Source organism: Prinia subflava, chromosome 2 (genome assembly GCF_021018805.1).
Source record: "Prinia subflava isolate CZ2003 ecotype Zambia chromosome 2, Cam_Psub_1.2, whole genome shotgun sequence".
Taxonomy (NCBI): Eukaryota; Metazoa; Chordata; class Aves; order Passeriformes; family Cisticolidae; genus Prinia; species Prinia subflava.
Genome location: NC_086248.1, coordinates 71,139,945 through 71,165,442, shown reverse-complemented (window position 1 = coordinate 71,165,442; position 25,498 = coordinate 71,139,945). Strand labels below are relative to the sequence as shown.

At 36.9% G+C, this 25,498-nt stretch overlaps 1 protein-coding gene across 3 annotated transcripts in view; it reads right to left on the bottom strand.

Annotated features, from left to right (window-relative positions):
• Nucleotides 1–2,865: 2,865 nt before the first annotated feature.
• The window catches only part of SIPA1L2 (signal induced proliferation associated 1 like 2), a 126,120-nt gene continuing 103,487 nt past the window's right edge, over nucleotides 2,866–25,498 (bottom strand). Inside the window, exons 16-23 of one of the 3 annotated variants that reach the window (XM_063390488.1) lie at nucleotides 23,969–24,193; nucleotides 22,224–22,377; nucleotides 20,015–20,234; nucleotides 13,268–13,399; nucleotides 7,758–7,811; nucleotides 6,699–6,822; nucleotides 4,990–5,071; nucleotides 2,866–4,124 (exon numbers count right to left, since the gene is read on the bottom strand). In XM_063390488.1, the coding sequence (XP_063246558.1) occupies nucleotides 3,978–4,124; nucleotides 4,990–5,071; nucleotides 6,699–6,822; nucleotides 7,758–7,811; nucleotides 13,268–13,399; nucleotides 20,015–20,234; nucleotides 22,224–22,377; nucleotides 23,969–24,193 (1,138 nt within the window). In that variant the 3' untranslated portion in view covers nucleotides 2,866–3,977. The remainder of the gene's footprint in view (nucleotides 4,125–4,989; nucleotides 5,072–6,698; nucleotides 6,823–7,757; nucleotides 7,812–13,267; nucleotides 13,400–20,014; nucleotides 20,235–22,223; nucleotides 22,378–23,968; nucleotides 24,194–25,498) is intronic. The other 2 variants (XM_063390489.1, XM_063390490.1) reach the window with 2 other exon arrangements.

The following is a 25,498-nucleotide window of genomic DNA, read 5'->3' as shown; positions in this document are numbered from 1 at the left end:
GCTTGAAGTTGCACTAGTGCTAGAATATACTTCCTGGAGCTCTTGTCTTACACACAGGAGAAACATTACTCCTTGGAAAGAAACACTGGGTCTTGGATTTGGGCAAGGAATATCCATCATCTTGAAGAGAATGTCTACGCAGAGGCAGAAACACAGCACTGACAAGAATGCAGATACCTCAGGTTTCCATAAAAAAACCAAACCAAAACAAAACACCTTCAGAAATTGTTATCTATCAAAATTAAGCCTGAGCTGAAAGCAAGACCACAATTTAGTGGTAACAAGAATCTCAGATGACCACACTATTATTTGCTACTGGACAGCCCAAGGGCAATAGGGCAATTTATTTATTCTATTAACAGCTCTTGTCAGTCAAATAATCACACATTTTCATACGTTTCAAAATAAGAATCAAAGAAAAAAAGGAATGAGTCTCTAACACTTTAAATTTGTGTTCAGGATAATCAAGCCCCACAGCTTAAATTCAGTCATAACTCCAAGTTTTGCAGACCTTCTCCCAGGTTTCTGCCCAGGGATAATACATGGGTTTTCTCAAAGTAAGCTCACAATTGTTTTCTGGGTTCCAAACAGTGGATTTACAAAACCTAAAACAGGTTGTGAAAATTCCCTGTTCTCATAAAGTTCTAGTCTTTGGACATAGAGTCATCAGTCAATCAGCCCATGTTTACTACTGCTGCACTTCACATAGCCCACTTTTTGACATGGCATGGTTTTGTCTCCTTACTTTTCCATAATCACTCCTCAGAATTATTTTAAACACCTTCAGCTGATGTCTAGACATAAGGGCACCTGAATCAGTATCAACAGTATATTCAGTAATTTTTAAATTTTTAGAAAATTTTAATGACTTTGGTCAGCAAATGCTCATCTGCTGGTTTTTGGCAGCAGCTTAAGCAGTGTCTCTGCTACTGCACTGTGAATAAATGGCTTCATGGAATGAGACATCTGGGACTCTGCCATGGGAAATCCAGGGTCACACTGGTAAGGAAACCTGGTCTGACTGTGTGAGGGGGATGTGTGGGAGCCAAGCGAGGCACCTGTCAGCTTCCCCTGCGGCCACCCTTCTGAAGGGGCTTCAGTTCCAGCAGTGAAAGTCACTGGCCTTGGGACTGTGGCTGCCAGGGAATCTCATCAATGGGCAGACAGAGATGTTTCCTTAAAAATGACCACTACTAGAGTAATTCTGTGATGCTGTACAGCAAAAAAGCCTTTAAATAGCCGTGGTTATTGGAAGAGCCTGACAGAATTCCAAAACCTGGGTTAGCAACACCCTGAATTTTCCTAGTGCTGCACACTTGTTGCTCATGTAAACGTAGTCTTGGCCTTCGTGTGTCTAAACCAGGCATTTTTTGTGAGCGCAATGCTTCCAAGAGAATTATTCTTTAAAAACCCAGTTAATTAAAACATCCAATTAAATGTCCTTTACCTATGCCAAAACCGTATTATGGTCTCTGATAAATATTGTATTCCCATGCCATTAAAACACTCACAGCCAGGCTAAAAACTTTTCCCCATGGTGAAGGTTAATTAAGGAAGAACCATGTGCACCCAACACAACTGCTTTTGTCAGCACACGAAACAGGAGATCCACACACAAAGCTTTCTGTCACTTTTGGAAATCAAATGTTTTCAGTTGGATGGGAAAAATAGAAAAAATAATCACTGTAAATCCTTTTTGTGCACACAGTTATAATTACTGGTTTTAAATAACTGAGATAAAGAACTAGAATGCATATTGAACTATAAACTCTTATACAAAGCTAAGAGTGTCCCTTCAGAGCCAGCTTACCCTCCAGTTCATTTCAGTTAGCACAGCTTTTCGAGGGGAACAGACCAATCCTCACAGCAACGTGTTCACAGACAAATTGCCCAAGTTGTTCAGCACTGTTATTTGGCAAGGCCTACAGCCAGATGGGTTTGCTAATGACTTCTGTAAGGTGCTTAAATCAGAAGCTACTGTAACACATGACTGCCATGTTTAATTACCCTGTTAATACAGCTTAGTGGATATTGTTTGGTATGTAAAAGTCAGGGTTTTTGATGAAAAATAAAATACAAAATGGTCTTTTAAATTTCAATGTACGGGCACCAAAGGCTTGATTATCTGCCTATATATAACCTTTCCTAAGAAGAATGTCTCAGAACAATTGTTACAGCAGTGACAGACATTTGTTCAATTTACAGAACTTTTTTCAGTCAATGTGCACTAACAATGGACATGGAATTTTAGTTGCATGAGTTGAATATATTTTTTAATTACTCAACAATTTTCCATAGGTTTGCCTGAATGCATTCAGCAGCCAAGAGGAAACTGGGATAAAACTATGATCTTGATCTTTTTTACTTTTCCCTCATGGTAACTCAAACGTGCCCATTACCTTCATTTAATTTTGTAAAGGTGTCCTTTTTTGGTGTAGACTTTAAGCTCAGTACCATACACAAAGCATCTCACATATGCTAACACTGCAATCCAATCCTCAATCACTGGCACAAGAAGATGACAAGTTATTTCCTGTTACAATGAACATATAAGGTAAAGAAACTTAACCTCTTTTCAACATTTTCTCCAGGATGTGTTTGTCAGTAAAGCAGGATTTTTCTTCTCCTAGCCCACTAATCAATGCCTATGAACAGCCCAAACAGCTTTTGTTCAGACTGGGGAAGCCACCTCCTCCTGGGTTCCAGGACAGGATGCACCAAAGAAATTAGCTGTGATAATGGTGGCAACCCCTCCTCGGCAACAAGGGGTCCTGACAGCTCTGAGGGGTTGAAATGTCTCTGGATGGAGAGCCCAGGGACTGAGCTGAACAGAAACCTGAGTTACTACTAGTAACAATAATTACAGATAATACAAGGTAAAATATTTTGGGTTTAGATTTTTAACATTTATTAAAAAAGCAGGATGTATGTTCATTTCAAATTAAACAGTTAAAAATGTTAAAGCATACAAACAAATCAATTGTGTACTAGCAGCATCCAATTGTTAGAATTTTCTAGAACTCCTCAGTACAGTCTTGGCAAGCTCAAAATATTCCAACTTGCAACCAACTGACCTCACCATAGTGCAGATAAAACAAACTTTATAAAAACAACAATTTAAGGTTAAATAAGCTTAAATAAAGGTGTTAAATACAAGACACTTGATCAAAGCTTCTGTACAAAGATAAACAAATTTGGCATTGTACAACTGATTGGCTGGCTCACACCATACATGATTTTAATAGTTAAGCAGTGTAACTGTTTAGCTGAACATCAACTATACAAAAGTAACTGAAGTTGGGAGTGGGCTAACCCCAGTGAGCCATTTACAAGGCATGTGTATTTTTAGAAAATCAGAACACTGTTTATATTCAGGCACCATTTGTTCCTGCAAATAAATAATCTCTAATGTATCTGCATCCAAACTAGTGTTAAACACATCAGTGCTAACATTTTATAAACACAGCTCTGTGACTATTCACTATACCTCCATTCTTATTGCTATGACAATGTGGACTGTGGAAATAAAACTACTGTACATACAAAAAAATAGAGCACCTTTTAAACATTAAAGTATATGTCTGGGTATTCTTTTTATCTTACAATACTGAAGCCCAAGCTAATTTAAATTGCTTTAACATCTTCACCAGCGCACCTGAAATGCAGGAACTAAAACCCCATATATTCCTCTTCAGGCAAGCCCCAGCCAGAGCAACTTCTAAAAATGTCTAAAATGACACTAAGGATTTTTTACATTCATCTGCACACAAACAAGTATCTGCTATTCTCTGCTTTCTTCATATGAATTTAAAGACGGGTTGCCACAGTTCTCTCTCCCTTTCAGATGAATAAAGCTGGACAGAAAATGTAGCAGAAACACCTAAAATGGATTGTGAACACAGTGAAATTATTACCCTGCTAATTCAAAAGATACAGCTGTTACATTGTTCAGTAAGTATTTTGCAGGGCCCCAGCCATTAGGATTTTTTGTCTATCGTATTAAAAAACCATTCTGTAAATTTCCTCAGTTGAGCGGCTGCTGTCTGAGACTCTTCCTGAAGTCTCATGTTATCTTGTCTCAGGTGCTGTACCTCTGCTTGGAGAACTGCCTTGTCCTGTTTTTCCTGGGTAACAAAGATACAAGTTGAGCAAAGTGAGTAGTTGTGATGACAAAATTTATTTTTGTTGTTAATAGTTCTATGCAAGTCATAACAGCTATATTTTGTTGAGCTCCCTAATTCAGTCTGACAACTGCTAACTGTAAGTTAATTCCCCAAATATGCTCCAACTACCTCATTCACTCCAAGAAAATACTGCAAGTTAAAAAGAAAACTTTAATATAAAAGTTCAAGGAGTTTACACCATTTAACAAAAAAACCCAACAAATCAAGCATTAAAAGCATAAGAAGCTTTTAGCTATAATAAATCATATGGGAGAGTCCAAGTCGTAAGGAATTGATTTCAAGCATATATTTAAGGAAGAAAAATATCTAATTTTCAAAATTTTTCCTTATATGATTATTTTCTTACCAAAAGCAGCCTCATTTCTATTACCCTGGCATTATCCCCAGCTCAGAATTTTGACAGCAAATGAGGCACAAATCAAGCCCTTGTTACATGACCAAGGTAACACAAGGCAACAAGGATGACAAAACCAGAGTGCTAACTACTTAGCAATGGTGCCCTCTCCATATCCCTATCCTTTGTTAAATCCAAAGTACCATAAATGAAGTGTTTCCTTTTTTTTCTGGGGTGTGACCATTTGTAGTCCAGTTGCTCTGGAGTAAAGACCCGTGAACTACTTAGCCTCCTTGGGCCAATTTCCTCACATAACCATTCCCACAGGACCTGCTGCACCTCACTGTTCTGAGCAACCACTGAGCTCTACTGTCTAGTTTAACTGATGTATTTCTTTCAAGCCCTTGATGATATCTGTAAAAATAAAACTACTAAAGCTGGGCAGTAGCTCTGGTGCTAATGGTCGCTTACCTTCCTCAGGTCAGTTTGTAGCTGCCGGAGGATGACTTCCAGCTGGTTTACTTTGCCAGTCAGAGTACTTGGAGCATGTTCCCTGTAAAGTAAACCACTACCTTCACGCTGAGTTAGTGAAAAACATTTTCTTCCCACTTTAGCAGAGTTACACTTTTAGTAATAGCGAAGAAAACCGATCAGCTTAGGCATAATTAGGAAAATAGACACAAAACCAGCATCAGTGAAAGACTATTACTAGAACATAAATCCAGTCCTGCAATATCTGAAATATGACACTGCTTCTCATGCAAATCAGGCAGAAGTAACAATGATTTTAAGAAGGAATGTTTTAGGAATGACTTGCACATACCTGCACAGCGCAAGTCACACTCACTGCTCCATGGTGTGCAGGCACATTGGTTAACAAGCTGCTTTCTGATAAGGACTGCACTAATCTCAAGCAAAATGCAGCAGCAATTACTGCAAACCAAAGGAGCTGTAAAGAGTTCTTTTGTCTGCTGTGCAGTTGTGTCATTTTCACTAAAGGATAAACCTATGGCTTAATGGAGACAAATATTTTGTTTAAAGGTCAAAACACAGAAAATATTGCCACAGGTTAATCAAATGCATGACTGAAGGAAAATACTGAGAACAGCTTCTGTCTCCTGAATGAAAATGAGCACTGCGAGAGACAGTTTCATGTACATTATAGATGCAATTAGCCATCATGTGAGTAACTGTGTCTCAAAGAGAGCAGGTGAAGGGAGAGGCTTTACATACAAAGCTGAATCAGCTGCTTCATGCAATTGCACAAATCTGACACATTTGCCATGGCTAAAGGAGAACATCTTTAACAGTCTTTTGCAATCCTTACTGATAATTAGCCTGGAGAAAGATATGCACTTAAAAGTCATTACAATAAATGTGCTTTACCATGTAAGCAAGCTAATTTGTGTAAAATTGGTTCAAATTAAAATGTGATAGTCTAACAAGCAAGAAGACTTTTCCCTCCATTTCCCATTCTTCCACTCCTACAACTGAAGAGCAAAACTAATCAAAGATGTGTTTTTCTTTTAAAGTGTGGTGGTTGACAGATTATACTGCTGAATCTGTATAACAAGAATAATTTTTAAATTAACAAGTATACTCCTTAGAGCAGGATAGGTGGAGAAGCAGGGGGGAAAAAAAGGAATCATTTCTCCCAGAGCACTGGGAAGAATTTGAAGAATTGGGTAGTTTGGCATAAATTCTGCACTCTTGTGTTGCAGATTCTCTTGATTAATTTACCTCTTTTACAAAAGAAAAATTATGGGTTTGCAAATAGCAAATAGTTGCAAAGATAGGCTGGACCCTGCTCCAAGGTTTGCGACATTTGCTGCCAATGAATTTATTGCTTCCTACAGAGTTGAGCTCCTGTTATTAGTTCTATTAAAATGAGAACAGAAATAAACGTAACAAAAATTATTATTGTAAAGCAGGAATACAGTGAGAAATTTGATTATCTGAAACTCTGCATCTGACCTTGATCTACATTACAGACCTACTGCAGTGAGAGAGAAGCTGATTTGAAGAAACATTTTTCAAAATCTAAAATATTATAAGTCAAGGCAACAGGTCTGCCATCAAACAGCCATGAAACATGCATACAGGCAATTTGACATGCAAGAGTAAGAGAAAATCTTTCCTTAAAATACTTTTGTAAGAAATATGGTTGAATTCTGACATACCCAGCATCCTCAAGAAAATCTTTTCCATCTGGGGGACTCTCATCCAAAGGTAACTCTTGAGCTCCTTCCAAGCCCTGAGCTCTCCGCATATCATTCAAGGTGCAAAAAGACGCTACTCTCTGATCTGTAAAAAAGTAACATAAGGATACCTCTAAACCTGGACAAAACAAAAGGCTATATTACAGACATTCTCCTGGTTCAGTTAGCGAAACGGATGTAGGCTTCTACATCTCAGCTTTGAAGATAATCAGCAGAGGTATGTACCAACTAGTTGGCTTCCCCACACCTGCATCCAAAGGCAACCCGAAAGCAATTTTTTTATGTCTATCAGCAGTATGACAGTTTTGTCTGGACCACTTAATGCTGATATGAACAGTAAATTGGTCTTGATGAAATATGCAGAAAACCATTATTACAGAATGCAGGGCCACAACCAATTACAATAGTTCAGCAAAAAGGTTTGCATGTTTTCCACGGACTTAAAGCCCTCAGATTCCTCAGAAATCTTCACTGTTCTTTTCGTGCTGCTTTACTATCTCAAGCAATTGCAGAAGCTGATGGTAATCTGCATACTTGAAAACCAATAAATTCACACTATTTTTATCAATTGAGTTTTCATTAGAGGTATTACTAAGGCACTCTGTTATCTGCATTGAATTTCACTAGAACATCTAACAAGCACAGATGCAATTACCTATGGATATACAGTGTGGTTGCCAAAATACATCAGTCATCACATAATAGAAGTATGCCATGCAGATCATCATTGCACACAACAGGAGTAAATGATGCATTCATTAGGATTTAATTTGTCTTCTTTAAAAAGAAACCAACCAAAATCCATATTCTGTGGAGATTGATTTAGCTTATTGCTGCCAAACAAAATCCATGTCTGTAGGCTTGTATGAATTCTGGCGAGAACATGCCTGCCTTGCCCTTTCTCCCCTTGCTCTGCCACCCCACCAGGCCCAAAGCTTGCATTATCATGCAAACGTGCAAACATAGGAAGTATTAAAAAAAGTTTACAAAAGGCAAAAGTCATCAATCCCAGACCATCACCTAGAAACGGCGTCTGATGACAGAACGGCCCAAATTCTTCATCTGAGTCAAAACCTGGAATAAGATTTAGAATGTTCCTATGAACAAGACAGTCCATCCCCACCGGAGCAGCTGTGGCCCCTGCGGCAGTGCACGCAGTGGGATGTTCCCCGAGCAGCTCCTGCTGGCGCTCACTCCCAGCCCTGCCAGGCCACGGCCACACACCGCCAACATCACAGCACGCATGAGGAGCCACCACGCCCCACGCCTCTGACAGCAACACCCAGCACTGTGACACAGCACGGCAACCGGGCCGGACACGGAACACGGCAACCCTTCAAACCCTCAAGGACACAAACAGTGAATACGGGCCAGATCTCTTCAGACAGGAAGGACAAGCTCTACCAAACAAATAGGAATGTTTTCCAAAAATAGGAAATCACTAAAAAGCCCTTTGTCAGTTCAAAAAAATCCCTTCGGCATAGCATAGATCACCAATTCATTCTATAATACAATGAACAAACGTTGCATGTCTGATTTTGTCCAATTTCAAAGACTGCAGCACATTTCCCCGGCTTTTAGCCTTATTTCTGACTACTGATGGATCTCAGCAAATATGAACATGACTATTCCATATGTGCTGACAATAAGGTAAGAATATAATTTTAAATGCATAACCAATGACATAATTTGCAGATTTGAAACCTATTAAGATATATAGATTTACTGTGTGCAGACAAATTAAAATTAGTTTCCCAGATCAAACACAGTATGTAGCCCAGAAACAAGACAGTGTAAACAACAGTCTTAAGTACACAGATAATTATTGATAGTTACTTCATACTATTAACATTTTCATTACAACAACTTGTTTTTATAAAGAAAAACTAAGTGTATTTCTGGGTATGATGCTGTAAGACCTAGATTCTGCTTCCTCCAAATTACAGGGGCCTCTCCTATTCAACTGAAGCAAAATGCACATAATAAACAGAAGAAAATACATGTAAATCTCAGAGCTCTTATTTTTAACTGAAATGTCCCTGCCAAACTCCAAAGAGAGTCCACCCACAGAAAACTATTTGCAAAAAATATATTGGTCTTTAATCAAAAGTTTAAACAACTGACTTAACAAGACCAAAGATGAGACAAAAAATCACGTTTGAATTCATAGTAAAAGAGTTATATAGCTGTAACCACCAAGAGTTTGAATGTGGATTTTCATTGTTCCAGACCACTAAAAGAGGCCAGAAAAAACTCCAGGCAATTTTGATGTACTGGAAGTAGAGAAGGCTAAAATGAGTATAGTGCATGAAGCCACTCTCTCATTGTTAAGGTAAAGTCTACCCACAAACATACACTGACATATGCATTGAAGCAAAAAGACTTATACATGCATGCCCTAGAAATCACCAAATGTTAACTAAATATTGTCATTTTTTCTTTTTCTAGCAGTTTAACACAGTACTTTGGTTAAAATAATTATCTGTCATGCTAAATGATTCACTTCTTTCTCATTATATTATGTGTAGAAATACATTTAGCTATGAAGATTTTAAATCAAAATATTAAAATAACATTAATTATAATAGCACAGATGTTTCTGCAAAGATAAATTTGCATTAAGAAACACTGCATTTTGAATGGCACCAGCAGACATTCATAAAAATCACCTCGGAAAAAAATAGGAGTTGAAACTAACAATTTTAATGAACAAGGACATCAGAAGGATTATCTCAGGCTTTCAATGCTCAGAATATGACATCAAAAGTCATTCATGTCAAAAAACCTTTTTTAAAGCATAATAAACCAAGTTTGAAATAGAACAAATAGCACAAAAATCTATTAATAACAATACTCAATATTTGTATTTGTGTCAGTTGTCTTTTTTAATTACAGTAGCAGGTATGGACATCCAAAAATGGTTCTCTTTTTTGTCCCCAAAACATGGAAAATATCTAAAAAGTCATCCAGAAACATAATACACATGTTGAAGGCCAGTCCTTCTTCCCTAACTTGAAGATCTATTGGAAGGATAATTCTATTGGAAGGATAACACACAAACAGAATTAAAAATTAGTTCTCTTATTTTCCCTTAGTCTTTTCTGGGATTTCTCCTTTTCTGAATTTGGCTTTCCAATTTATTCTAGAAACCCCATATCTCCATCTTTACTCAGTTGAGCATGCTTTCTTTCTTTTTGGTTCTTTAACTTCTTTTTCACCCCAACTGCCCCTCCCTCTTTTGCTGCACAGTCACATACAGTCCTATCTGGTTTTTATTGTTTGCTTCAGGGATGGATACAAAAACATTACAACAGAGTATTCCATCATGTGAACTGCTCCCTGCTTATGTCTCTCTGCACTTCCCAGTGCAATAAAGGAACTGGAAGTAGCCTATCCATGCATGACAGAAAGGGAAGGATTCCCCTTCTTGACTGGACTGACGTTAGCATGGATGCAAAGTATCATCTCTGGAGAAAGATCAGGGTCAAAACTATGTCTTGCAAAAGGAGGCAGTGCAGAGTGTTAAAATAATGCTCCACTGTGCTCCAGCTTATGGGTGCTGACCCTCCACAGAGGCAGCTCAAGCAAAAACCCTTCCCTGATGCATCTTCTGGAGCTTGTGGAGTTAATGCATGCACTGCTCTCCAGTACACTGTGAAGACCTGCCTTAGGAATAACAGAGGGTTTTTAGAAAAAGTTTGAAGTAAATATGCAGCTTCCCACGAAGGTTCTTGTTAGGCAAATGCGGTGAAAATTAAATTCTGACAAAGTGAAAAGCATTACCACCATGCCTTCAATTAAAAAAACAAAACAAAACAAAAATAATAGCTTCTTCCACCCTTATAGACCACAGTTTAAAAACTCCTGTTCTACACAGGACCAAGGCTTCAGTTGAATAAAAGCTAATACTAAGAAACAACCTTGTCCACTCTTCATCTGAGGAGAGGAAGAAAGTGAAAAATGAAACTACTACTCTTATACCCAATAAGTAAACTCTAAGTATGGATGATGGTAGCAAAACTCTTGTGACTAAATTTAATTCTTAATTCAATTGATGGCAACAATATAAGCACCTAAAAGGTCTACATCTAACATTAATCAAGATACAGTTGCTTCTTAAGACAGATGAAAGATCTCATTATGAAAGGCCCACATTAGGGATGTTGAACTGAACAAATGATATAAATTGTTGACACAATCTGGAGAGATCACTAGAGAAAAACTCTGACCTTGGAATCAGATTGATAATCCTGATAAACTGATAGTGAGAAAAGACATTGTACAAAGAAAAAATTAAAATTAAGTCCAGTATCTAGGTTCTAGAAGAGAACACAACTTCAAAATATTCGGCTGGCAAAGGCAAAATAGAGAAAAACTCTGATTTCACAGATTCAGTGTTAAAAAATTCTTATCTTTTTAGAGATGCTTTCCATTGAAAGTGGGGAGGCAGGTGTTTGTTTACTTTCATTTTTATTTAATATGGTTCTATATGAAATGGGATCCCATTTTCATCCAGTTTAAAAAAAAAAGATCAAAGCAGTTTTATATTCAGAAGAGGACAAACTTTAGAATCATCCACTCCCTTTTTCACATTGATGGAATGCAGAACAGTAGTTCCAAGCTATTTTTAAATAGAAAGTTGAAGCAGCTTCTAAGTCAACATTAAAATACATATGGAAACTGCACTGTTAATTCATATGCAATACGTTCCTTTCCAGTGATCTTTTATGACATGTCTATCAGTTATTCTTTTTTAAATTACTTTCAAATTGAAAGACATAGGATGAAGTTGAATAAGAGTTTAAAAATTCCATTCCTTGCAGAAGTTTCTAGTTGCAGCACTATGAATTTAGTCAAAACATTGTATAAATCATCTAACATATACACAGATGTCTCTACTGTAGAGTCCTAAACAGGAAAGAATTACATTCCTTCATACAAAAACAGATTATTATTTACTACTCAAATTCTTACAATAATTAAAAAAACATCTAATAATTAGCTTCTATCTTACAACTCAGACCATCAGTTCTTCAGCATTATCTACAGATATATCTTAAGTTATTTGCAATTAACAAACCCAACAAGTGAATAACCTTCCTCCCTAGGACAGAGCACTCTGTGTTAGCTGTATTGTTCTACCTCTCATTCTCAAATTCAAATGTAATTACGCTTACATAACTCTTACCAAAGTGAAATGATTTTAACCATGATACTAGGTAGTAAAAAGAATGAAAATCTATTCGTTTTCAAAGAAAGCTAAAAATACAGGAGCATAGCTGGTACAGAATGATCTTTCACTCAGCTGAACTCAACATTTTTATTAGCATTGGAAAATATTCTTCAAGTACAAAGTTACAGAGCTAGTCATTTACTGATGCAACTCTTTTTCCAGTAGTTTAAGATGTCAGTAACAAATAGCAGGGTGTTCCCTGAGCAACTGAACATAGGAATGCATGGCAAGAGCTGTCAAGATTCTCAGTGTCACGGTATTTCCTGCCAGCTACCACAGCCATGTTTCAGTAGCATTGAATAGTAAGGAATGCACACCAGGTCAAGAAATAATACAGTTCTTCAAATTCCTAATCATTGCTGTTGGTTTGGGTTTTCACAATGCCATTTAAATTAGTGAAAGTGAACTTTAATCACTTCATACCTTGGGAAGGAATCAGGAACCAGAAAACTGATTTCCATGGTTTAAAAAAGTTAAAAAGGACTGAAATCACTAACTTCACAGACAATTTTCATGAAGTTAAAACCTGTATCTTATACAACGATGACTGTGGTAACGTCACACTTATTCATAGATTATATTCAGTAAAACAAGCAACTCCACTTAATAAATGTCAGACATTTTAGGGCAGCACTAAAAAAACACTTCTCAAACAACAAAACACAAACACTTAACTGTGTATATTCATACAAACACTCAAACCAACACCTTTTTTCTCTGTTTAGGCATTAGGTTTAGCTCCCACAAGCGGATGGGTTTTTTTCTTGGTTAATCTGGTTCCATAATTAAATAAAGCAAACCTGGTCTATATCCTGCACCCCAATTCCTGCCATTGGAAAATATACTGTACATTTCTCCTGGTCTTCAAGAGTTTACAAAAACTGAGAGGGACCACAACATCATTTCAACTACATATGCCAGTTTATAAAAACAACACAATAGACTCAGGGAAGCATTACTCCCAATTTCATCAATTTAGTTTTAAACATCTAACTTAAATGTTTTGAATATCTCCTTAAAAGTTCTAATTTTTCAATACATTAAATAAGAAACTTAGGCACTAAAGTGGAGGAATTGTATCTAAATGGGATGTGAAGTATCATGAAGACCCCAAATTTTCTGTGACAATCTTCCACACTGAGAATTGATACTGCCAAAAGAACTAAAGGGCTACAGAGGCAAATACTGGATTTTTGTAATTCAAAATGTGGCTATACAATATATATTTAAAAAAAAAAAAAAAAAAAAAAAAAGTCTGTGCACTGAACATTGATCTTTATTCAAATTTTCCTGTTACCTTCAAACGCTCGTGCAGCATCTACCAGGTGAGACCAGTCTAGCCCTGTGGCAGTGTCTGGCAGAGGCATCAGGCCAGGATCATTGAATTTGGCTTTATCAGATAAGGACCCATCTGAGAACCAGAATTCATCTAAACAATAAACACAATAATTAGTCTTCCTGTAACAATTATGTACAATTTATTTTGAAGCTACTGTAATGATCTGTAAAAAATGTATAAGCAAAAAGTGCTTATCTTCATTTCTCTTGTGTCTGTCTTTTCCTGTTCAATACTCAGTACGGGTGGAACAATTTCTAAACGTTTGCCAAGACGGGAAGGTTTTAAAGAGCATTTCTTGGTGCCACTGCACATGATGTGTCCCTCACATTTTCATATGAACACTGTGTAAATAGGCAAAATCCATTCCAAAGCATAGCATATTAAACCTGAGCACTGAGCAGAAAAGTTGCTAGATTCACAAAGTTGTATTTGTGAAGCAACATGAAAGATATTTACATGCAGAGTTTTATTCTTAAACTGAAAATATTCCTGTTCCAGAAGCAATTAAAAAAACCCCACCTGCTTTTCATCTAATGCATTTGTAAATTCTAGCCTACATCCAAGTCTCCCTTTCACACTGAAAATACTACTCTATTAGTTTAATATTTGTAGCTGCATCTCTGAGGATGTAAGACTTGGATGAGATTTCAGAGTGAGCTGTAACACTGTAAAAGGTACACAGATCATATATTAAATGAAATGTATACAACATAAACTGTTCAAACAAACCTTTCAGTTATGCAGATTCTAGAATGCACCACAAACATACATTTCAGTACAGGAGATGCTTAATTTCATAATTTCCTTGAATACCTTTACATGTTCCTAATCTGTCCATAGCAATCCTCACTCTGATCAATGTGAACATGTTCAAAAGAATACTGAACAGACACACAGAGTTTCTTAAAACTGATCATAAACCAAAACTATTACTTGCAATCACATTTCATCTTAACCATAGAGCCAGCAATGGAATATAATAATTGTACCACCTAGTATAGTCAGGAAAAGAATTTTTGCTTCAAACATACCCACTCCAATTAAACAAAAAGGTCCAAATAGTAATTTTTCCTCAAATATTTCAGGAGGAAATTTCCATCTAGTTATTCCAGTGATTTCAACTATAATATGTAGGATGAGTATTTTTTTCCAGGAAAAGACCAAACACAAAAAACAATGAAGGAAGAAATGCATTCATACAAGTGGAAGATACATTATCATTTAAGGCAATGGCATGCTGTCATTGTCCTGAAATTAAGGTCCATTTGACATAAAGACTCTGACCTAAAAAACCGAAGAGAGTAGGCTGTTACAAAGCATTCTACTGCACAGAGCAATGACTGAAGCATATTATATGCTCTATTCTTTGCAGAACCTTGCTTAAAAAGAATACAAAATAAGAGGAAAAAGAAAGCGAAGCAGGCTTACAATCCTGTCAAAAATTAGGAGTCCCTGCAGAAGAGGTAGAAATTCTCTTTAGAGTGGGATTTATCTTGTTTTACACTTTTATGAAAGATGCAGTATTGCTACATTACATTTGGAGGTGGCTTGACAAAACTCTGTAGAAATGTCCTACTCTCAGTATGTAAAAGTGGATATTATATGAAATGGAAAATATAATATGGACATATATTCAACTCATATATCTGCACTAAGATTATATTTTCAGTTCTGTATAAACATACACAAAGCCTTACCTAAGGCTACCTTTGTGCAAATACACTGAAAGCTGAAAGTCAGAGCAGTCTCTGAACTTCTGTACATAACTTGGGAAGGGTAAGAACCTTATTTGTGCAAGTACAAATGTTTCATACATCCCTGTTGTGGAAAACAGACAGAATACTTTATTTGAAAGACTGGCAAGCCAGCTTTTGGTTCTAGACCAGCAGGCAGGCCCTAAGGGACAGCCCTGGCTTTTGTGTGATCAGCCTTGAGAGGCTGACTGTGAAACCTGTCAGGAGGAAGCCTGCTCCTAGCGCGATTCTGCCAGCTCTCCAAATTAAAGTGTAGGAGTGATAGATTCACCAGTAGTCATCCTTCATTATGCATTGTCTCTGTGAGAACCTCAGCTCACCTTAGGGTGGATCCTATTCAGTCCTGCATAAGCCTTGACAGAGCCACTCAACTGCAGAAAGCCTGCCAGAGTAGAGATTTGAATATTGATAGCTCTGAAAATTCAAGTGCTCATGCTGATGGCTGAAATTCTAAGTGGAATAACTGAACAGGCATGAGTATGCCACCACAGAATAATTCATTTTCAAGACATAAATTGTGTTCCTCTGCAATGGGGGAGCAAAAGGAGGGGGTAGAAGAAACAAAGTAAAAATACCAAACATGAGCTCTAATGACAGGCCTTGGTGCCTTTGAATTTCAGAGAATATTGTTTGTATTCCAGGAATGCTCTGGGTGGGATAAATTCTTTCTAGCCTCCTGTATTTACATTTCTTCCCTGCTCCTCCTGTTGCCTCACTCTGTGTAGGCCTGCCACATCAGCAGTTGTTGTCTGTTTTCCTTTTTGATTTGTGCAAACATGCCAAGTGACGCTTAAGCATGCCCACCTCTGTGCGTCCAGGAGGATATGCCTAATCTAGTAGGGCACTTACTGTACCAAAGATTGACTTTTGAAGCAACACAGTTTCCTTTAAGGAAACAATTTCACTGTTATCTTCAGTTTTAAGGATTATTTTATTTGCTGTACTCCTACTGGAGTACTGGATAAAATTTTTGATCTTGTAGTTTCTGGTCTTTTCAGTTGTGTCACTTCTTACACTTAGGAATTTTATTTATTTTTATTATTGATGCATAAAAGTATAAAGCACTATTAAGAGTCCCTATTTCCACCAAAATTATGTGGTCAGTTCAGTTTCCAGCACAGCTCCTGAAATTGGTGGTTATTGGTCCCACACACATCCATATTCAGAGTAACTAGTTATGCAGAAAGAAGAAAGATTCACCTGACTTAACCTATTTTACTTCCAAGACAATTATCCTTCAGTTGGAACTGCTACTTTTATGCAGAGATTCTAGATCATGAAAAAACTACCTGCTAAGTACTCCTTGCTTCAAACTAGACATGTCATTTAACAAGTAGATTCTCTCCAAAGCAGCTGCAGGTGAAAAAATATATCAAATCTCACGCAAATGTAAATCCCACTCTCTGTGGGATGTCTGTTTTTCTTTCCTGCAATCAGTAATTTTATCTCTACAGCTGTCTTAAGCAACACCTTCTGCCTGCTGAACCCTTCCCTTCTTTATTATTGCCCAGGGTTTGCTGAAAGTCTCTCTTCACAGATGCCAGCCTGCTCCTAGGCTCTCTTGCACACGTGCTTCTGATAACCATATTTTCCTTCCCTTCTCTCAGTGAAGATAGTCTCATGTTCTAATAAGGTGAACCATCCACTGTGAGAACAGGTAACACCAGACACGTTCTCCTTCGGTTGTGTGAATTAATCAATGGCCTTTATCTGCTTGCTGACAAACTGATTTCCAAACTGCTGCCATTGCACATCACCAATATACAGTGATGCTCTTTCATTTTAATATTGCTTCTTATCAACAGGTTTAGTTTTGGATTGAAGCTAACATGAGTAGTAAGGCACTTGGAGGATAAGACTTTCATCTATGAACAGGGCTGCAGAGACAGTTCCCGCACTTCTGGAATTCTTTTCCCTTCCTTATGACCCTCTTCACTGCAACTATCCTGCACCTTGCTCCTTTCCTCACAGGAACCTCCTGCCAGTTTAACACTTAGGGCATTTTCTTTCCCCTCTCTTTTTGTGCTTCATGATAGCGAGGACCACAGTGCCTGCAGTGTAAATCAGATTGTCTCCCTGTGTCTCCCTGGGCTCCTGACTTACATTACTGCACTGCTTCAGTATCAGTGGTTCTTGCTGTTTTAATTCTCTCCTTGCTCATTCACCTGCCATGAATTGGCAAGAAGGGCATAGATGTGTACCTGCAACTGCATGTTAGAATCACTCAGTATGAACAGCACTGACTCAGTCAGGAAATCCTAATGTCCCCAAGGTAAAATTTCAGAGTTCTTACCTACAAAAATTCTCCTTTCTGGTTTAAGTTAAAAATAAGATAAAATTAAGTGAATATTTTTACATTTGTGTACTGTTTGCAATCAACAGCACTGGACTGTCAGACTTTGCAATTCAGGCTTTACTGAAACAGCTCTTCTTTTCATGTCACTGCCCCAGTGATAAAACAATAATTAAAAAGTCCTATGGCTTCACTTTTCCCATCATCTTCTTACAGTCAACATCACACACAGATGAAGTTTCTGTTTCTTTATTTGTGTGGTCATTCTGTTTCATAATTCTGATTTCCCAGTAAACTGAAAGCCTTCAGAATCACCTGTTACTCTTTGGTTTTGGTGCTGCCTTGCTTACCTATTAATCACACTCTTTTCCTTGCCAGAGGGGTCTCATGAGATTTGGTGCTGCCACAGCACTATTATCAGGCTGGATAATAACATGCAGGAATATACCTTTCTAAAATGGGTTTCAGCCAAAATCATGCCATTTCCACTGATATCTATAAACATTAAGTATCAGTAAAATTAAAATATTTTGAGATCACACACAAAAGACATTACTATGACATGATATGAATCCTCATATCTGAAACTACAACCTCATGTTAAATTATAAATGAAAAAGAAACCTCACATCACTGCTGTAGAATGTAAATACCTACTAGGCACCAACTACAAAAAATCTACCTAAAATGAGACAAAGTTAGTTTCTCATATGGAGATACTGACTAACCTTATTTTTGAAACATAGGTGGGCAAGCCATGATGTGGTTTTTTTGGAGTGTAATTACAGATAACCAATTAAATGTTCCTTGAAACAAACACCACAGAAGATTCTATATAGCTGGCATTGACAAGCCTTTTAAAATACAAAACCAGAAGCAGAAAATTGAGGTTGTATATGAAAACAGCATGAATTGATCAGTTTTTGACTGACAGGATACTGATTTCATGGGTTTTTTTTCCAGTTATAGGTACATGTATATATAACTTTCTGTATCTAAGAAGCAGCAAGAATGAAATATTAGGTGTCTAAGACAGAACTAATACAAAATCCCCTAAAATATCACTGCTGCAAGAGCACTATAAAGCTTGGATGTACACAGTTAATTGCCTTTTGCCAATCTCCTGAAGAAAAGCAAGCTGAAGGTTTGATCCCATTGCATGTTTACATGCACAAGAAACAGCTCTAAAAAACAAGGCCTAACACAGAGGAAATGAAAAAAAGAAAATACAATCAGGATGCCTAACTGTATACTATACAGCTAGTTCATAGGCTACAAGAACCTACTGAACTGATCTCCAGTGAAACAAAATGAAACTCCATTTGCTACCCTCAAAAGAATAGGATCCTCTCAGATTAAAGTTATAGTAAAGAGTTTCACTCTGACAAAAGAATATTTTTAGAATGGCAAAAGGTCCACCAAGTATACATTCCCAGCTGAGGCAGGGATTTAGCACTTGTTAGAGATACCAATTTAAAATTAACCAGTGGTTAGTGACCAAAACTCATCTTATGGTCATTCTAACTAGGAAAGTGTTTTTAATATAAAACTTATTTCTCAAAGTTAGGAGATGACTGCTAGTTCCTGAAGGATATGATGAATGACAGATCCTTTTTTATTGCTACTTCTCTTAAATCATCTGGCTGCATTCTCCCTGGACATGGGCCTAAAATGTCCTTAATGCTTTCAAGAAATTTACCCACAGCTTCTTAACTACAGACCTCAGAGTCCATTTTTTAAATTGCAGTCAACTGTGATGCAATATTAGAGTAGCTAAAAAAAAACAGGCTTTTTTTTCCTAGACTGCACATCAACTCCAGGTGTCCACTACATGTCAGCCTAAACTAACTGAGAAGCACTTATATTCAGCATTTTGGGAAAAACAATTCACTCTTATTAAGTAAGCAAATATAGATATATAATCTAAATATAAGTATCTGTCTGTGTAGATTTGGGCTTTTCATTCAAATTTTTTTTAGAAATTACAACAAACTTCATCCTGGAATTATTGCAAGCTAAGCAGATAATAAAGGTTTCACTTATGAGTAAACAAACACATTCATAAAATAGTTTTAACTTAGCACCTCAGCTACTCTTCTGCTGCCATTAACAATGAAATGTCATTTGTAAAGGTTTTACTAATATTTTAAAAAAGTTTCAGCAAATTCAATTTGGAAATAGAAGTCAAAATCAACATGTATTGCACATTTCCTTTTAAGATGTTACTAAAAGGATCATCTAAACAAAAGCTGTTCCATTTAGCTATTATTTCAAATGTATTTGTGAATATTTCAATAATTCAAATACACATAAAATAAAAAAACAAACAGGCCAGCTTGGGCTAATTAGGTCACCACTGGAAAGCAAAATGATAACTAGAAATATCTTCAGACAAAATTTTTTGCCTATCACTGGTCTCATGAAAATACTTTGGGAAGTAAAGTGAATATTGTCTCCAAACATGATAAACATGAATTGAACTAATGGCAAGCATGAGCATGTTCTGCTGACCAAATATTTTTTTACTAGAGTAACTGAAGCAGTGATTTGACATTTCTTAATCTCACCTTAAAAGTAAAATCACACTTTATACTTGGTGATTCATTTGAGTTTACTACCAATATTCCAAACTCAGCCATGACCACGACAGTGACTTACTTCTCAGATTTCCCATTCCAGGAGTCAGGCTCATTCTAGGAGGCAGTGTGCTGTGATATGGTGGAGTAGTGCTGAACAAGATATCATTTGGCAGGGCCTGCTCTATCATGGAGCTTCGGGAGCTGGCATAGGAAGATCCCCTTCGATTGCTACATATGCTTTCATCAGAGAGGGTGCGGTACAGTGTCCTCCGCGGGGAGAGGTTTCCATAGAATGAAAACTAAGCATAAAAATAAGAACACACATTGCTGGTTGAAGTGATTCATACAACCACATCCCATCATCAGTTCTTGGGAGTGTTCTTCTGGACAGGCACTCTGGAATTCTTGAACTAATACAGAAGAACAGAGATTTCTTCCACTATAACAGATCTACTGGGGCCTCAAAAGTTACTGAATTGGCTATTCAGACTTACTCTCAATATTGTGGAACATATCACCATGAATTAATCAGATACTGTGCAGTTTTATTAATCATGAAATGTTAAATGGAAACTTCACACCCTCATGACAGCAATGTTTTACAGAAATGTATATAAGGTTACCAACTCTGGCAACATGTATGCAAGACTATACGTAGAACTGTTTGATTTTAATTTGAAAAGACCATGGTTTAATATTAAACATTCTGAACTGATATATGCTGCCACATAATTCACAGGATGACAGAAGTGACTTAAGACACTGCATCTCCCTAGATATCACAAAACAGGCTTAGAAAAGGGGGTAACAAGGGAAAACAGCTTAAGCATTTCAAAATGTTACTTAGACCACAGCCCAAATATCTACAGTAAAACAAGATGTTACTGTATTGTAAAGCTGGACCATGCCACTTTATTAGTCATTTCTCAGCACTGCAAACACAGTTTTCTTTACATCTACAAAGCACAGTTGATGCCTTAATGATTTTACTGGTTTTTCCTGCACACAACCACTACACGTTTCCTTTGTATTGTGTGTTCCCCATTCTCCATGCAGAACAAATGCTTAAGAGGGACAGCTTTTGCAAACAGTGCATACAGTGTAGAATCTAACTGTTCAGGAAATCCATTTCTGACTTCACTGTCAGAGGTAACTGGCTCACCAATATCAAGATTCCTACCCTCTGTGAAGGCATAGCCACAGACTGTACACTGCCAACTCCTGTGGCTGGGGTTCCTCGTGAGTCAGGGTCCATGGTCTCACTTACTTAAATTTTGTTTAGGTGCCTTGGAGAGGAAGGCAATAGCAGTCATCTATCTCAGCCACACCTCCTCTCTCTTTGTTGACTCTTATTTAGGCAGCCAGAAACACTGGCAGTTCTTGGAATCTTCACAAAACCCCTCCAATTATTGTATCAATCATAAATCATAAAAACCTCTAGGACATGACCCACAAAAAATTCAAGCATATATAATGCACACTTAACATACCACATATTATAAAATATATATGATCTGAATTTTAAATTTAAACTCTGCACTTAGAAGACTCCCATGTTTTACTTTTCTTCAGACATGGTGATCATGCTATTTAGCATATTGTATAAACACAGTGGGTTAAGAGAGCATTCAGTTAATATGGAAGTGTGACAATTATCTCAAGCGATTTAATTGCTTTGTTCTTTATTCCACGTTGAGCACAGAATTCAGAACCCCTTACTTTGGGGGGCACCAAATTTTAAGATCACAATCTACTTATTGTGAACTATTAAGCATCACCAACTGTACTCATACTATAAAGATTAGATCCAGGCTCTCCAGCAGCACTGACAATTTTGCCTTCTGCACAGCTGCCACAGATACCTACATGAAACTGATTTGGATTTCTAGCAGAACTGCTTGTACTGACTATTACAGGGCAGAGGAAAGTGGGCTACTTTTATTCATGTGTTTTAATATCATACAAGATATACAGATTTAGACCCCTTCCTTGAAAATGTTACTTTTAACCTTTCAAATTATAATGAAGTTGCTCAACCTGCACCCACCTCTGGTCAAGCTAAGCAGAGACATAATTAAACAAATACTGGATTTTTTAAATAATCATCAAACAAACATTTTCCATCCTTGTGGGAAATGATATTTTGGGACTTACGGCTGTCCCCATAGAATAAACTTAGCTTGTACAAAACAGTATTGCATCTTGTATAGCAATTCTGGGCACACTAGAAACCCATTTTTAAGGTTACTGAAGGACTGAAACACATAGAGCCAAAGAAAGTAACCAACCTTTCTTCTCCCCTCTTCCATAGGGAGGCTGTCTGGCAGCATCAGCTTCAGAAAGTCTTCTTTGGACAAGACTTGCTGGCTTTCAACAATAGCATTCCTGACAGACGTTTGGAGTGGACTCGACGCAGACACAGCATCAATATCATCATACACTCTGTTGAGAAAACTAGTGTTTTAGCAAGAAACTGCATTTGAAAGACTGCAATCATTTTCTGTCGAAGTGAAAATTGTTAGAATTATCTCCTGACACAGCACACTGTTTAGAAAAATTTTTGATCACTTTATATTTATGAAACTGCTTGTGGGTACAAAATGAAACTCTTAAACCACTGAGAAACAGAGTTTAGGAATTCTAAAGAACAATTTAAAAAGGCATAATCCTTGCTTCTCCTAGCTTGCCTCTCTCTTTTTTACACACCACACTTCTCTATCACTACAAAAGTTATATTTATTTCAGCATTTCCAAAGGTTTGGCACAAAATAATTTACTTCCATAGCATATAAAAAAAATCAATATTTTATAGTACAACATTGCATCCAGCCTCACAATCTGGCAAAATTACTATGGTCATCACAGCAATGTTTGAAGTGTATTGGCAATCAATTGCCCAGTGTAAGTATATTTTACTATCAGCAATTTCATAAAGCCATTTAGATAAATTAAACAGGTGTCTTCTTTAATTAGCAGCACATAACATTCTAGTTACAGTCAACAAAAGACTGTCCAACTGAATTATTAACCTTCATCTCCTCCCAGTGAGAAAGGAGAGACAGGATTTAACAGGTTTACTCAGAGAATGGGATCGAAGGAACGGGAGATTAGGACTCACAGAGAACACACACTGGAAGCCATTGCTCACTGCCAAGTGCAGCCTCACCAGTGACTGTCTTCAGCAGACAGAAAATAAGCTTTGCTATGGTAAAGTGTAATTCTCAGTGAATTATAACCTACAGTGGCACAACATTCAGCAATTGACCTGATATTCATCATCACCGCTAATTAGAGAAGCTATTTTATTTCAACATAATTATCCTCAGAGAGCTATTTCCTCTCTGTGATACAGAGAGCTTTCCTAGAAAGAAAGAGGTGAGGCAATACTGTATGCCATGGAAAAATCTGAAAATATTTTTTGGCATAAGAAGTGTTGTCATATTCAATTAATAGTTCTTGAACAGAACAATCTCTTGAACATAATTTTCTAAATTGCCATTGTTTCAGCCTAAATACCCTGATTCATTATGCAATTTTATTTTAAGGCTGCCATTCAAAATAAAGAGACATTGTTTCAGTAATTCATTGATTTCAAAATCCAAAAATTTGTGGGTAACCATAAAGTTAGCACATTTTAATTTAAATACTAGTATGATCAAACAATTTATGTAATTAAAACATTGGGGGAGAGAAATGAAATCACCTCTGTGGTATGTTAGCACAAAGGAACACAACCAGGACAGGAGGGTATTAACATCTACTTTTGAAAATCAGTAATTTTGTGAAAGTATTATCTGTCTATATTTGAGGTATTGTATGTTTTCCTTTGAGTTCAAGCCTTTTCCCCCACCTAAGAACAGCACATTTCTCATGGATTATTCCAGTGTTACACTTCATTAGATACATAAAGGTACAGTGAACCCCCCACCTTGAACATTTAAAGGCAAAACAGAATTTGTTGTTTTTTCTATCCTATTTTAAAATTTATTTTCACTACCCTTGCTCCCCCAACAAAGTAAAACAGAGTGCTTACTCATGACATTCTGAAACTTCAGATTCTTCAGGTGTAGGGCTTCCTTCCGATTTTTTCCATCCAATGACATATTTACTCACTGCTCCTTGTCTGTGGTATGGTTTTGAAATCGACCCAGACATCTGTTGACTACTATTCTGTGACACTATATAAACTTTGGAGGTATCTAGGGAGCCACTCTTTTTAGAGCAGTGCGTTGATGGGCTTCCTGAATGATGTGACCCACTGGAAAAGTGAACGAAAACACACAAAAGGAAAAATTAAATATGCAATGCAACAACAAATTAGAAACGCTTTGCCTGGTATGTGGCAATAATTCTCACTGTTAAGTTTTTCTCAAGGTTAAAGTCAATGAAGCAAAAGTGGCACAGTAATTTTCTGCACACCAACTGTGTACACATTAAAGCTCTTTGAGAACAGAATTGTGATGAGTTTGTAGAACAAGCAATGCATGGAATTCAGCTTGCTGAAATGCTACTGCAAACTGATGTGAATCAAAACTAAAAGCCTAAATTCAAGATATATATATATATATATATATATTCAATTTATGTGTACAATTTTAAGCAAATACATACACACACATCTACATAAAAAACTACATAGGGAATTACTCAAATATCTCCCTAATCATAAAACCTATGTGCTTTTCCATTTCACAATAATTTTGCCAGTTGATATAAGATTAGGCTGTGCCTTTCAATCACACACACTAATATTAAATTATCAGCAAATTTAACAGAAGTAAATTTCAGTTCAACAAGACAGTCCTCTGGATAATTTGAACAGCCCTTTTTATTATGAATAAAAGCACTAGTAGGCACTAAGACATACTTTTAGTGAAGACTCTAAAACCTATTTCAAATAAACTAAAGCAAACACTTCCTTGAAGAATAAATTTCTTCAAAATACCAATACAAGACTAATTCACTCATGTGAAGCATATAAGGAGATCAGTACATAAGACATTATTTGGTTATTTTCCTGTGCTGATTGACACTGAAAACGGGAAAATCAGAGGCAAAGAAGAACAGACTATTTTCTTCTATCCTTTACACAATAAAAACCTTAACACATAGACCAAAGCTTCAACTTAAAAGTCACCATAAAATGGGAACTGGAAGATAAAGGCAACCAGCCATAAAAGTGTACTTTCAACAAGCTTTACAAGAGATACACCATGCACACATTTCACTGGTAACTAGAGCAAAAGCTGAAAATCAATCATAAATGCCATTCAACAAGCAAAACTGCAAAGCATACATCAGAATAATGTGAATTAGGGTGATGGTGTGCAATGCAGGTTCTTTGTAAGTAAAAATTGTCCATTGTCCAATTGTTCTGATTTCCCTCAGCTTTAACTCCAAGGTAATTTGCTGCACTGAAGTAAAAACCCCAAAAGTAAGTGAAATAAGGTGCAAACTTCTCTTTTACTCAGGGATGTTTCCCATTTTTAAAAACCTAAGCAATTTGCAAGGGCCACGTATAAAGCCTCCATCACATCTGGGAGGAGGTCTGGCTACGCTTTCC